This window comes from Brienomyrus brachyistius, chromosome 7 (assembly GCF_023856365.1).
Source record: "Brienomyrus brachyistius isolate T26 chromosome 7, BBRACH_0.4, whole genome shotgun sequence".
Classification (NCBI taxonomy): Eukaryota; Metazoa; Chordata; class Actinopteri; order Osteoglossiformes; family Mormyridae; genus Brienomyrus; species Brienomyrus brachyistius.
In genome coordinates this window covers 18,419,742-18,435,650 of record NC_064539.1, presented here as the reverse complement: position 1 = coordinate 18,435,650, position 15,909 = coordinate 18,419,742, and the positions used below count along the sequence as shown (strand labels likewise).

Genomic DNA, 15,909 nt, shown 5'->3' with positions numbered 1-15,909 from the left:
CTTGGTGCCAGATACCACAGGACGCCTTCAGAGGTCTTGTGGAGTCCAAGCCTCAACAGGCCAGAGCAGTTTTGGTTGGATAAGGGGACCTATACAATATGAGGTAGGTGGTTCAATCTCATGGCTGATCAGCGTATAAATTCTTAAACACGCAATGCAGTCAGTAACATGTAACATGACAGCAACATGCAGCAGAAAACAAAGACTCACAGAACGTCAAAGGAACTATGTATGATGTGGAATGTATTTGTGGAATAAATATGAAATAAAACCAATGGCTAAAACAAGAAATAAGGCAGATTAAAGTGTGATGTGCTATCGCTCTGACAAGTATAGTGAACTGTACTTTTATGAAGATGGAGTATTTTTGCCCTTTAGTGTTACTCTTCATTTGACGGACAACCTGCTAAAGGTTTTTTACAACTGCTACATTACTGTAATTCATATTTGATGGGAATTTAACCTAATAAAATATAAATGAATTGGGAAATTAGCTGACCTGAAAGCCACTTTACCATCACATCTATAGTAGACACAAGTATAGCAATTTTATTAGAAAAGAAATTGACCTCAGGACATATTACATTAATAATGGTGATATAAAACTGTATTTTGATATTAAAAGATTTTCTTTGCACTATTATACAGATACTCATTATTGTGCTGAGTTGCATCTAGCATATAATAAAGTTTCAATATACAGTGATCACAGACACTTCGGATGATTGTTTAATTCTGTAATAAAATTGCAGATTTATTGGTTTCAGAACAATAGTCCATTGACGAGCAGTGTTAACATACCAGCACTTTCTGTGCCTACTTCAGTAACTGCTTCCAGGAGAACAAGCAGAGTTCAGATGATTATGTATGGTCGTCTTCTGCTAGTTCGGCCCTCGGGCCACGATGAGCCCTTTACAGTTAAATTAAGGTAGTATTGTAAACATTTTATCATCCAAAACCTCCAGGAAAAAGTCTCCCCGAATCCTCTCAAGATCTGCAGCCATCCACTTGTGTCCCTAGGAATTCTTCTCAGGGTCATTCTGAGTGCAGCCCTAGATATAAATAAAGATAGAAACATTACATATATAATTAACAATAACAAAGAACAAACAAATATTTCATGTTGAGTTCTGGTACTCGGTGGAGAGCTCATTTTTATACTGACGTATCCCCAAGTCTGTCAGGCTTGCATTTCAGCAGGATTCCTCTTGGTGTCCCTGTAGGTATGTTTAGCATTTATTTTATAATCGGCACATGTACGTGATTAATTATACAATTGGAGAATAATTATAACGTATCTGTACAACCTAGAAAAAATAATGCTATAAAAGAAAGTTCAATCTAATTACAAAACTATAACCAATGCAGTTTTTCCTTTAAATGTGCCTGTGATCTAGAGAATCAATTCCGTCATAAGACTCCTTTTAAGTAAAAGCACTCCCACAGCTCATTGCAATGCAACACACATTAGGGTGAGATATAAAGAAAACTTTCACACAATTACTTAGCTGAATATTAGTAATAATTTAACAGTTCTCTGGGAATTATCTGGAATTATGCATAAATAGCTGATAAAATGCACCCTTATATTCATCTACAGTAAGTCTTATTTAACAAACAACACACACATTTTACATGGCCAGATCTTTGTTGAACAAATGGTTTTAACAATCAAGGTCATTGATGGAAAAAATTGTGTGAAACTTTGTATCTAGGAATGTGGGACCTCCTTCATTGGCCGTAAGCTCATCCAAGCCCTTTCTATAGCTGCCAATTGACTGACAATTGCTTTAATAAACTTTAACGCCTTTAACAAACACAAGACCTTGTCTTGATGGATGAAGGCCTTTATGGCAGCTCATTGTGCTACATGTCATAGTTTTCGGCTCCCGGTTATGTTGCCAGAAGTATTTACCTCATGTGACAGTTCTCAGGCAATAGCTGAGGTTCTGCACTAAAGTGTCCCTTTTATGTCAGACAGGACATTATGGTGACTCAGTCCAAAGAGCTGTGGTGGAATGAACTGGGTAGGATGTCATAGGCTGGCTGGATCATGAACCTGACCTGATGGGGGGTCCATCTCTCAAAGCGTAAATGAACAAATCTGAAAACACTTCATTGCCTTTCCCCATCGCATTCCTGCTCCTCGACATTCTGCCAGCCACCTTCTCATCATACAGCTCATCTCGGACCCGCTGGCTTTTGTTTGGTGCCTTTTGCTGGAATGCAGCTATGACCATCTCAGCTGGAGGTCATGGTGCCAACCAGCACCCTATTCTTCTCCCTGATCACATCCTGGACTCTCCGCCTTCATCCAGTGTTCATTTTGATGGTGGCCAGGAAGACGTGGGGGTTACTTGTGTCATTTCTGGTACAGTAGGAGCTTGTACAGGAAACCTTGAACTCTTTATTTAAAACTCTGTATTAGAAAGGTGCTGATTAAAATGTGTCAACTATTCTAGAGGTAGATGTCACTTTGTGTTTAGTATTAATTTGGAGTACAGGCAGTCCCCATGTTAAGATTGTAAGTACAAGTTGTGCAAATGTTAGACAAACAGTCTGCCATAAAGCCTATTTTAATAAAAAAAATTGAGATAACCTCTTTCCCTTTGCCCCCTAGTGTTGCCGTCTATGTTTGAAATAACGCTGAAAGATGGCACTCAAAAATTCTAACAAATGCCTCAGTCAATGAAAACTCAGACTCTACACTTCAAAAGCATTTTAAATACAATTGTTCACAATAATGAAGGCACACACTACTTTGTGACTCTCGTGAAAACATTGTGTGGCTTCAGCAGCTTGTGGGCTTGACAAACAGAACAGTACAGTATTTATTATTACTGTATAATAATTATCATTATTTTTCCAGCTTACAACGTACAAATTGGACGTAAAGACAGACTTCGGTAACGGATCTCGTTCGTATCCTGCGGACTGCCTGTTTCTGCCATCTCAGAGGCCCCTGATATGCAGGTGTGCTGGTGAAACCAAATTACATTCAGTCCTTAATGAGCGGAATGTGTTCTGATGTTAACTGCAGTTCTATGGAATACTCCTCTGTAAGCCCTATTCAGACTTCTCTTTGAATTCTGCAGTCCAGATTGTATAGGGTCTAAAGGGGAATGAGTTTCTTTTTCAGTTTTTCTTTATCTCCATCCAATCTGGAATGCCCAGTTAATCCCGTCACAGGCCTCTTTCTCAATACGCGGTGCCGGTGCCCCATCAGGACGGCTGAGGAGCGAAACACGTCTTCCCCAATGTCTGCTCTGCCAGCCACCTGCCTCGCTTCACTCTGCTGGCTCCTGGCTCCACCGAGCGACGTGGTGCTCTTGGAGGACCCCGCCAAATACCTCCATTCCACCCACAGCCCTGTCGGCTCGCAGCCAGATCAAGATGTTGTCGTAGCGCGAGGAGCAGCAGAAAAACCAGGCCATGCAAGTCATTCGGTGGAAATGCCAGCCAGTTGCTATTCCACATATTCGTTTGCAGATTTTTGCTACTATTCTAAAGAGGCACCCATTGATTGGACGAGTCTCATATTTAGAAATCTCAGACTAAGTTAATAATTACATTGTTTCATAGCCAACCCTATTTGTCCTAATTCAACTGGTCATTACATTTTGTACCTTGGACCAGGCTACAATGTTTTTATCCTACTATGCTCAACATTTAATGTATAGATGTATATATAGAGAAGTTCCTGTACAGATACAGATTATATATATACACAAGTTCCTTACTCAGTGAAGGAAATGCTGGAATCAAAAGTATACTGTTTAAAATACATAAAAATAAATTCCAGTGAGTAATTTTGATAACTTTATTAACAAGTTAAAAAAGACAAATGAATTACAATATTTACATAATATCCAGAAGTAAATGGAATAAAACTGTAAACATCCATTCTAGGTAACATCACAATCCACTGTCAGGAATTAGATTTTCACAGAAGAAAGGTAGAACGTAGGAGCTATTGAAACGTCAAGTCCAACAGTTAGAAGAAAAATGTAACAAAGCAAACGGAAATATATACATGTATCCAGTGTATTACTGAGGGAACCTCTAACGAACAGCTGCCGTCTAAAAGAAAATTCCATAAAATGTTTCTAATAACTTAAGTTCCAAAAAGCACATCAGTTCTCAGAAAGGACAGCGGAGGCAAAAAATTCCTGGCACGCAATTGCCCCAATTTCCTAAAAGTACAATATGAGAGAAAAAAAAGGCATTGTAAAGACTGGACATACAGGTTTGAACTCCATATTCTCTCCCTATTTCTGCTTTTTCTTTTTGCGTGAGAATAACACCTATAAGGAAAAAGGATAAGTGTAGCCTTTCTGAGATACTACAGTTTTGAACACTCAACAAGTATACAGGTATAGTGTTTTCTACATGACAATATACCCCACCACGCCTGGGCTGTACTATTCCTGGAACAAGAACTGCAGCAAAGACAAGCCAGAAAAAAAACCCCTTTAGAAAACTGACCCTTGTAAATACCAAAAAAGACTGCTCTTTGAATTTCTGTCTGTCACGGCGCGACGTACTTCCGTTTCTTATTACGGCCAGGGATCGGGAGGGAAGCAAAAACAGTTTAATCTGAGCTCAGGCTATCGGAATTGATATGTAAGGCTTCGGGGCATTTCAGCAGCAGCCTTCAACAAAGATGATAATGTAATACAAACCTGTTTTTCTAGGAACCAGGAATTCAAGTTCCTATGAGTTATGACCATCACATTACCCATGTTGTTAGACAGTTTAAACGCAAATGAAAGCAATACTTTTATAAAACACTGGTTGTTACAATAACACTCAACATTTGCCCAACACATGCATGCAGGTTCCCCAAAACAGTACCCCAACCCTTTAATCACAGTTTAGTCAACAGCAGTCTTTGCCGGACTCTGCTGTCGACATCTGAGCAATAACAATATTAAAATTCACACTGCCGGAACAGAGGCGGGTAAGAACCATGTAAATGATTACAGTATGTTTGTTTCCGAGGTACTGAAGGGAAAACAGGTTTCCTATCCTGAGGTCATCAGCTACTTTTGTGATTCAGCTATTAGCCTCTTATTTTGACATTTAAATATTAAAATGTGCTGAAATATCAATTATGTCTTCAAAAAAAAAAAAACAAATGGCAAGACCCAGGTATTGTGTTGTTTAAGGTGCCCTTAAAATATTCATTTTAATACCAAAGCTTTTCTGAAAACCTATCAGAAGTTGAGCTTTGTCTGAATTTTAACTCAATTTCAAAGTACGAGAAACTGTAGACAACACACACCTGAACTAGATTTGCTACAATATTTCGGCCGAATGTTCAAAAATCATACAATGGTATGTGCATAAAAAGGCTACTACTCCCTCAAGGAAATCTGCCAAGGGATATTAGAACAATCAAAAATAAAACAATCATTTGGGTCAAATGACAAAGAATTCCATGTATTAAAAAACGTTTTTACAAAACATCAGTGAAAATCACGATTTATTTGTGTATATTAGCTAACAAGGGAATCCCTCATCTTTGGAAGTTGAAAATCTTATGAATGCTTTGCAGTCCATACTGAAAACAGCTGTCGGCAGAAGTCCTTCATTTACAAAAGTTTGTGGACCTACGTATCTCATTTGCACTCATAATGCAGAAACTGGCTGAAGATGACCTGGATGATTATCACTGCACATCCACTGCCGTTACCGATATATTTGGATCTGTCCAATGGGACGTCACATTTTAATTGTAAGCTAGTTTTTTTTTCTTTAATGCAGGATGTAATGCTATCTATTAATTTCAATGTAACGTTAAAGGTAATACAACAAAAATGTCAGGGTTTATTGAACTATTTTGTTTTCAATTTGTTAAGCAGCCTTTTAAATCACTTCACAATAAATCGTAGTTCTTCAAGCACAATGCACATCTGAGCCACAGTGCTTGTCGCTTTGCTAAGGATCATTTTTGGTCAGATTCTTTACCCTCCACTTTTACCACTTCACTTTTTGCAAGGTCTATAGGATATCCATGCTCCACGTCCACGGTAGCCCCAGGGAAGTCTTCATCAATTCGTGACACATCAGCCTCCAACTTCATAGCAGTTCCATCTGTCTGGGTGAGGTTGTCCTCCATCTTGATGGTGGTAACAGTCCTAATTTTACAGAAGTGGGACACAGTCCATGAGATTTCATTATGCTTTAAAAACAGATGGGGAAGTCAAAAGGAGGGGGACTTACATGCCGTGCCGGAGGACGTGTCGTTCCCACTCGGCGGTGTGGGTGAATGTACGGCCACAGAACTCACAGGGGAACCTCTTGTCACTACAGCCTGACACACTGCTGCTTGGGGACCCAGAGGCATCTGCAGGTCGGAGGCCAAAGGTCAGAGGTCACAGACATACACGGCAGAAGCAGCTGGGTTACCTATAATATCTACGTTGCTGAACTCTAACCTTTGGGTTCAGGCCTCTCATGCTCTTCATCGCCTTCATTCTCACCGTCATCATCACACTCCTCATCAACCCCTTCTTCCTCTTCAGCACTGCTGAGACTGCCCAGCTTGCTTTTTGAGATTTCTAATTGGTCCAAATTGACCCGTCCTACCAACTCAAAGTTCCGGATCACCTACAGGAGAGAGGGGTACCAAACAGGAAGAGCAGAATGTAAATTCACATTTAACCCCCCACTGTATCTGAAGCAGCTTACACCGTGTGTAGAAATGCAAAAAAAAAAAAAATTATAAATGTTAAAATAAAATAAAAAAATGGAAGTTTGATAAATTATCCATCCATTTTCTAAACTGCTTATCCTATGCGACATGGGTAGAACATGCAAACTCCGCACACATGTGACCCAGGCGGAGACTCGAACCCGGGTCCCAGAGGTGTGAGGCAACAGTGCGATCCACTGCACCACCATGCCACCCCCTGATAAATTATTTAGAAGCTTAATGTTGCTTAATTTCAGATTGCGATAAACAATACAGAAATTAGGAATTCCTCAGCAAACAGAACCTTTGAGACAAAGGACACAATTTATTTGTAGCTAATTAGATAGGGAAGAAAAATAAACACAGGCAGCAAAGGGAAAAACAAGTCAAATTAATAATCAGGAGTATTGGATAAATGTTGGTGAAGCTATACCAAGATTCTGGTCTGTGTGTGTGTGCGTGTGTATATATATTTATATAAATAAAACTGTCCTCCAGGTCAATGCAAACTGCAGTACTACACATCAAGGGTCCTTCAAAAATAGAAAGGTATATGGACAAACTCACAGCTAAAAAATGGAGGGGGGAGATTCTAAATGAGACAGGTGAGATAAAATCATTCTGCTGTCAAGTTGTGAGCTAGATAATGGGTAGAGGGAAAAAAAGACTGGATTCGTCTGCGAAAAAAACCTCCAGTGGAGAGACCAGTGAATCAGAGTCTGTCTCTGTTTCTTTGTAAAAGACAGAAGCCATTTGGCATCCAGGCTGGTTTTAGTGAGGTTAGGTCTGAAGCAGGTATATGCAACCTGCATTATTGGCACTTACTGTGTTTGAAACACAAGGATGAGAGACTTGAGGTTGTGTTTTTGAGATGCTGTTTTGGATGGAACCATTGTTTACTCGGACGGCCTCCACATTCCTCCCTGAAGTAGTCTGCCGTTTTGGAGAGGCTGAAATCTTATATCTGGAACATTTTGTAAGCTACCGTCCATCCTTTTATCTGCTGCATGAGGCACGACAAGGCAAACTCTCAGTGTATATTATAAGCCACACTTGTGCATCTATCAAAACCACAGAGGAGAACTATTTTTTGCCATTCTGGAAAGGAAGCATGGAAGATTCCCAAGGAAGGTGTTCTACTTCTCCGATGGATGCACAATACCACATAAGGGCTTAGACATCCTTTCCAAACTATAACCATTCAGTGCTGAAGAAAACAGCTAGTTCGTTGACTAAATTAAAACTGTATTCGAGCAAAGATCCGGACCTTGAGTTGTCTTATTAGGTTCTTGTTTTGTTAGAAATTGTTTTGTAGCTCCTGCCCCAAAACCGCTTACACTTGTACCTGGAAGCTCAGCCCAGCTGCACTTGCCTCCTCTATGGCGTGTCTGCAATGTGCGATCAGCTTGTTCTTGTTTGTCACTATGGACAAAAGCGTCTATTAAATGTGTAAATGTAAATATGAATGAAATTAATATTAATGTGATGTTTTAGGAACTACCCAAAACAGGTTTATGTCTTGAGATATACCAATTTTGAAATGAAGGAATAAATTATTTCTAACACCCATAATACAACAGTTTTAATATGGGTGAAAAAGAATTTTTATTTTAATTGTAATGTTTGATATGTTTAATAAAGTTCTTTCATCAAAACTTTATAGTATCACACTTTCAAATTAATACCCATTCTGGGAACTACAATCATCTTTACAAACTGGATATAAAAAACTTCAGATTAACCATAATTCTTATATTAAATTACAAAGAAATATTCTTGCACATACTACAAAGAACGCTACCCCCACATCACTGCGTCAAAATTTCAAAATCCACCTTAAATCTCATAATGCACAATTATCAGACTTTACAAATGACATTTGCATAACTATGTCTCATACTTTAAAATGTTCACTTTTTTTTTTTTTTATAAATCCCTTCTGTTCAACAGCCATACAACAGTCTAATAGTGCCTTTTATCACATTCACTGGTGATTTAATCATCGATTTAAAGCATGCAATGGAATGGAAGTGGAAAATGACTGAACTGTTTTGGTTTTTAGAGCACAGTGGCAGGCAGAGATTGAATGTAGGGTTAGAAGTTATTCTTTAGAGAGGAATGAACCCCACTGGGCATAAATGCAGAGTGTAAGAGTGAGACAGTGTGGCTCGGGTGACAGGGAACAGCAGCCTACCTTGTGTTCATCACGGAGATGGGCCTCCAGGTCCTCGCGCTGCTCGCTGTCATAGTAACATAGCTGGCACTTATACGGCTTCAGCTCATTGTGCTTGCAGATGTGCAGCTGCAGGCTCTCTTCACTGGAGCAGGTGAAGGTACAGTTGTGGCAGTGAAACATGACACCCTGCAGGTGGCGGGCCAACTTTGAATGGCTGATCTCCAGGGGTTCCATCCGCTTCTCTGCAGAAACAAGACGAACGTGAAATGCAGCAAAGCACCAAACAGCTCAGATTTAAAAAAAAAAAACTATTTCTTTAAAGTAAAGCATTCTGTTACAGATTTTGTAAGTGCCACCTACAGAACTACACGATCTTTAAAAGTGCTGGAAAGAAACAAATAATGTATTAATGACATCTTCCTCCTCCCAGACTTACACATTATAACCAAGCCCCAATATTCAGAAAATATATGCGCATTTTAGCATATACAAACAGTACGCGCTTATACCAGTGTATATACCAATCCAGTCCTCAGAGACCCGCGGACATGGGTCATCCCAAGGAAGCAATGTGGACTCTCTGGCTGGGAGTTGGGAGGGATGAAAAACGTGGACTGTCTGGGCGTCTCCGAGGACCGGATTGGGAAACACTGGCATATACTAGCCACCTTTGGCTTTTGGCAGATCTGGCTTTGGGTACATTTTCTCATCAGGCTCAGAGAAACTGCTTGTAAACTACCATCTTCAGGTCAGGATTTCAGTAATGATTATAGGTCACTCCAGGATGAAGTCCTTTTATTTATTTAGTCACTTCCTGTTATTTGGCAGTGTGCTTTGGTTCATGGTTGTGTTGAAACATTATCATCTTTCCCAGTTGCAATTTTTCTGGCAGAGGGGTGCCGGTTATTTTCAAGATTTGGTCTGCGTTTGGTATCTCCCAGCTCCCTAACCATCCTCATAGCCTCACCAGTGCCAAATGAGGGCAGATAAAAGGCTCTCCGCTTTACATTTGGGATGGGTTTCCCTGAATGATGCGTGATGCTTGGTTTTCATCCAACATAATGTTTTGCATTGCATCCAAAGTGATCTTGGTTTCATCAGACTAGACCTTTTTTCATGCCTGTTCCTCCAAAACCCACAAGGTTTCATCCTGAATGTATTAAACGCGGGCTTCTTAGAGCAGAGCTTTTTCTTCTGACACTAACCCTCTGAGCCCAGATGTGTACATCTTGGCTTCTGTTTCGACACGTACAAATTCTTTGACAAAAAGGCCTGCAGCACCTTCAGCGAGTGCTCATTGGATTCTTTGTGGCATAGCTATTAGTTCCTTTCGTGTTGTCTCATCCATTTTGGTGGGATGACCTGATCCGGATAAGGTCATGCTGGTTCCAAATACCTCCTACTTCACAACAAATGTTGTCACGGCTAAATTTAATTCGTTACTGCCGCCTTAAGACATTGCACATAGGATGACATCACCCCGTCGGGGAGACTGGTGTTGCGGTGCTGTGTGAAACACTGCAAAGGCAGGAACGTACTATTTAAAAAAAAAATACATATATGCACGACACAGCAGTCTAACGGGTGAGCACCACAAGAAGGGTTAAATAGTGTGCATTCCTCACAAAACTTCCATGCTTGCCCGTTACTGAATCTCTTTAATGCACCATAAAGCCTTTACTGTGGCCTGAGATAAGTCATCACACAGCAACATAGGTGGACACCATTTCGCTATTTATATCCTGAAAGCATACATGAGTAAATTACTGGTTATTCACACATCAAACCAAGGTCTCCCCATTATTTTTAATAAATTCCCTGATGATGCTGGCTTTTGGCTTTTCACATAACACGTTGTCGGTTACATGCTTACATAAAGGAAAAAATAATCTTGATGTCAATGTCATAATGACATGAATGCGGTAAACACTGTGAATTTTAAAGGATGTACAGAATTTCTACGCACATTTTACACTTTCCAACAATTCAAGGTCATGAACAACCCTCTATGTCTTGTCTCACCATTCATTCAGCATAACATTGTTGTATTATACCAGAATTCTGTAGCACACCAATGGTTACTAATTGAAATTTGAAATGAATGTACCAGCTAGAACAAGCAGGGCATTTATCCAAATAACAACATTAATAAAACCACGTACCTACAGTATGAGGCAGAATCTATTATGAATTGGGTATCTAAGTAGGCGAATTTTGTTTTTTTTAATTCCTATTTAACACTGAATCATCATTCAGTTCTTCAGTGATCTGTTCTTTTGGTGGGAAGTACAAGCTTTAGTGTGGAAGACTGTGATATTGGGCACATTACTGTATAGAGTATGTGCTGGAGAATTTACAGCAGCCACTCAGAAGCTGAGGAAGTCTTCAACATCTGCCATTATAAAAGTATAGTTCTGTACAGCTACATTTTTTTTATTCTAGATGTAACATACAATGATAATGCTTCCAATTTTTAAAAACGCTTCTGCATATTCTGTTAGCAGATATTAAATGCATCTCCAGTGCCTACTTATATAAATGCTTGTTTTCTGCTTTGCAAGATGTGCTTTGTCTGATTTTGAGCCCAATGAATTAACTCTTTTTGAAGCAGTATCCTTAAATGTCGTTTTTGTGAGAGTATTTTATACTATTTGAAGTAATTTTTAAGTCAATTTACCTGCGTGTTTCCTAGACACTATGTCAGCTTTCGGTGGATTTCACACTGTCTATGCTCTGTTATAAAACAGTCATTAACCAGAAACCTCCCCCATGTTTGCAAAGCCCAGCTTCCCAAATATTTTCTTTTTCCAGAGAGAAACTAAAATTCGCTAAATAAGACAGTGTAAAAATGTTTAATATATTACACTACAGTAATTCACTAATATTTTATCTGTTATTCATAACACAATTGACAGCAAAAAATACATTTTATCAAATTATTATCAAAGCTAAGCACAGCACTCAAACATTGCCTTAGCAGACTTACCACGATGAAGGACAACATGGTCAATCATATTGCTCTTGAATTGCGTGTGGTAGAGACAGAGTGGGCAATGCAGGTCTTTGGGTCCCTCTTCAGGGGGGGTGGCACTGTGTCCAGTTTCAACATGCATGGTGAATGTTGACCTGAGAGATCAATTTGTGAGCAATTAGCAGTTGTAGAGGACATCAAGGGAAGAAATGTCATTGACATGCACACGAAGTAGCATTTAAATCAGATAATTTCCTAAGTCCTTACAGAATGAAATCCAAGGTAGCACAGGCAAACTCTATGCAATAACGTGAACGATACAGGCGCTCCTCTACTTACGAACGAGTTACGCTCCGAACGGCCGTTCGTAACTTGAAATGTTCGTAAGTCGTCATTCAACATCCTTTTAAGGGTATACGCAAGTATTAAGAACTACGATGCTGGGAGTACGAACGATACACTGCTGCGCGGCGGGAGTAGCGGCCAGAAGTCGTACTAGGGGGAATTGGTGTGCAGAGAAAAAAAAAAAAAACGATGGGCTCTCGTTTCCTGTCCACAACAACCAAACACAATTTAGACTTAAGTTCTCTTCGTTCATATGTCTGGAAGTTCGTAAGTTGAAAGTTCGTAAGTAGAGGAGTGCCTGTACTGTGTTTATCGCTTCCCAGAGAAGGCACCTGTTGCATGTGAAGAAGGTGCAGTCTTTGCACTTGAAGAGCTTTTTGCCGTCATGTCGGTCTCGGTAATGTCTGCGTAAGCTCTGCATATACCCAGAACTGAACTCGCAGAATTCACAGATGAGGACCCCGTCCAGCCTGGGCTCCAGCCCCGCAAACGCAGGAGGGCTGGAGGGGGTCTGCATGCAGGACGGCAGCTCGTACTGACCAAGATGCTCTTGGACATCAGGAGGCTCTAAATCTATCGGTTCTGTAAAAAACGGGGAGACAAACAGATACGATATAACATTAAATGAATTTTAAAAAAAAGTCACCGTTGTATCATATTATAAACTTATAAACCGTTTTATTATCCATTGACTATCCAATAATTTTTTCTCGTTAGGGTGGGGGGGGGCAGCAAGACTCATACCCAAATAGCACAGGGCGGAAGGCTAGGGTGCAGCTTGGAATTTGAACCTTTGACCTTCGAGTAGAGGTGTGAGGTCACAGTGTTTCCCACTGAGCCACCCTGCTGACCCCATTTTATCCTAAACGCCGTTTTTATTGATTATATTTCCTGACACTTTACAGAATTTTTCAGCACAGAATAACTATGGCTGCTCGACAGCTGGAGAAAATATTCAACATACATTTACATTTACATATTTAGCAGATGCTTTTGTCCAAGGTGACATGCAAGATAAGCAAATATTATTTGCAAATATTAATTCTGTCTCAGAGGCGACCTGGCATAAGTGTAGCTAGGCGGATTTACAAGGAATTCCCAACGGCCAGAGGTGGATAGTATTGGCCCATCCAACCAGTTTAGTGTAAAGAGTCACAGTCACAGAGTACTCAACTGGCTGGCTGAAACAAAACCTTGTTCTGGATTTTTTTACTTTCGGGACCTGAACTATCCACCTCTGCCAACAGCTATACAACACTACATATAACTATCAACAAAGTAGGAACCTAATAAGACTACCCAAGGGCCAGTAAGCACAACACAAAAGCATGAAGGACAATCAGATTAGTAGAGGAATTCATGGAATGGATGGGTCTTAAGATAGATAAGGAGTCTGATGACCAGATGTGTTTCTGCAGCTCGTTCCATCACAGGCGGACCCACAAAACACAGATTTCTTACAAAACACTCCAGGAGGTAGAATGAAGTCAGATATGAAATGCAAAGTCAATCTTTATAATGACAGAAGCACAAACGAGCACTTAAAACGAAGCTCTGTTCCGATAAGAATGTCACTGTCGTTTAGGCCAGCGGCCAAGAAACTGTGGGGACTCCATAGCACCATGTGCGGGACGGAAGACGAAAACGTACCCTCAGACTCAGGAAGAGCGGCAGGCTGGTCGGTCGTCGTCATGAGCCTGTGAGGGCGCACCGCTGTCTGGGTGGCCGCTCGCAGTTTGGGGAGGGTGAGAGCCTCCCCATGCACTTTCAGGGAGTGATCCTTCAGCTGGCTGATGGTCATCGTGGAGAAAGCACACTCCAGGCACTTATACGTGTTCTCACCTATTTAAGAAACAGTAAACCGACAAGTCATCCAACCAACTTACACATCAACCTAATGAGAAGACGACAACCACAGAACAGTAAGCAGCACAAGGGCATTTATTCTTTATAATTTATGTTTAAATAGTAGGTTTACAGCTTACTAAAAGTATAAACATAATAGTGATCATTTTAAATTTAATAGTCATTGCTTAAAAATTGAGGAAAAAGCTCTTCTATGGATGCAAGGGATTCTATTTTCGTAAGCAGTTTGCTATTCTGAAGAATATGAAATGATTCATTCACCATAGCATAGAGTTAAGCTTTATATTTTTTTCTGTATGTTTAAGATGTAAGTGAAACTTACGAGTTAGAAAGTCACATATTTCCCTATTTCTGTTTATCTTTCAAAAAAACTCAGGTACCAATATAATACCACTCAGATGTCTGGACACACCTGTTTTTGTCTCTATTTAATCTATGTTATTAACCTTGCAGTAAAAGGCCTTGAGGTAATGAAACATTGCAATGACAAAATGCTGCAATGACCAAGTGAACGGTTCAACACCTCAAAACATTTCAAAAATTTTAGACTCTTGAAAATAGAATCTTTTGTTTCGATGACAGCATTGTTGACCACTGGCATTCTTTCAACTAGCTTTCAGGACATTCCACCCGGAATGTTCCTCCAACAGTCCTGAAGCACAGCTTCTGGGCACAGCTTGGCTACCTTTTTCTTACTCTTCAATCCAACTCATCCCAAACCAGCTGTATAGGGTTCAGGTCACAAGGTAACACAGCATCTACATAAGCTCAAGGTGTGCTTAGGGTCATCATCTTTTTGAAAAGCAAATGATTTTCAGACGGTGTGTCCAGACTTTTGACTAATACTTTTCACTTGACCATCACTATATGGTAATATTTTAACATAAGGTTTTCAAGAAAAATCCAGAAAGCATTTTCCTAATAAAAAAAAAAAATCAGTGATGATAGCATACACTGTATTAAGTATTTCTTACATTCACATCTATCCCAATTTAACTAGAAAATTAATGACTGAAGATTATTATTGCAAGCTATAGCAGTTTGGCATTGGCCATTATGACACTGATCAATACCATGCCTGAAAATTCATTTACAGTCTCTAAGAAAATCTGAGAAAATGTGGCTTTTTGTTTCATATTATAAAATGCAAAGAAAAGGCAGCAAAACCCTTAAATTCTTTAATTATATTTCCTTTTCAAAAGCCACAAACATATCAAATATGCTGAGTGGAATAAGTCAGTGTAAAACAGTGTTTCTGCTTAAAAGCATGAAACAAAAAAGGCAGTGAAATGTTTTTTTAAATATGAAGTATTCAAATGCTTATAATATGCTGCTTCAGTCAAGGCTATGCACCTGAAATGGGCCAGCTGAGTAACATAGTGACTTCCTCCTTAGACTTCAATGAATTAATGTAGTGAAGACCACCTAAACTGAGACCAAGTCATTACCATGACCAGAGTGTTTTGAGACCGAGACAAGACCATGACTAGGTCAGGACGAGACCGAGACAAGTTACAAAGCTGATATTAATGGGTGTGAAAATCAAAGTATTTCGAGTATGTCGGGTTATCAGGGGTAACAAGCATATGAATATTAAGCTGTTGTGATAAATATTTATGTTTTTTGATGACTGGTCTTGACTGGTCTTGAAATAAAACCTCAAGTCCTCTATGTCTGATACTGAGACAAGACCGAGGCAAAATAAAGTTGATTTCGAGACGAACCAAGGCCACAAAAAAGTGGTCTCAAGACCAGTATCGAGTACTAAAACACAAATTCAATGTAATACACAGAGAAAAAAATGTGTATTTTTTGGTAGCTAACATTTATGCATTCATCTCTAAAAATAAATCA

General features: G+C 39.6%; 1 protein-coding gene across 1 annotated transcript in view; it reads right to left on the bottom strand.

Annotated features, from left to right (window-relative positions):
* Positions 1-3,806: 3,806 nt before the first annotated feature.
* znf462 (zinc finger protein 462) overlaps positions 3,807-15,909 on the bottom strand; it is a 41,607-nt gene continuing 29,504 nt past the window's right edge. The window contains exons 7-13 of the mRNA XM_049021155.1: positions 13,840-14,031; positions 12,522-12,771; positions 11,860-11,999; positions 8,892-9,115; positions 6,441-6,612; positions 6,226-6,349; positions 3,807-6,140 (exon numbers count right to left, since the gene is read on the bottom strand). Of these exons, the coding sequence (XP_048877112.1) occupies positions 5,948-6,140; positions 6,226-6,349; positions 6,441-6,612; positions 8,892-9,115; positions 11,860-11,999; positions 12,522-12,771; positions 13,840-14,031 (1,295 nt within the window). The 3' untranslated portion in view covers positions 3,807-5,947. The remainder of the gene's footprint in view (positions 6,141-6,225; positions 6,350-6,440; positions 6,613-8,891; positions 9,116-11,859; positions 12,000-12,521; positions 12,772-13,839; positions 14,032-15,909) is intronic.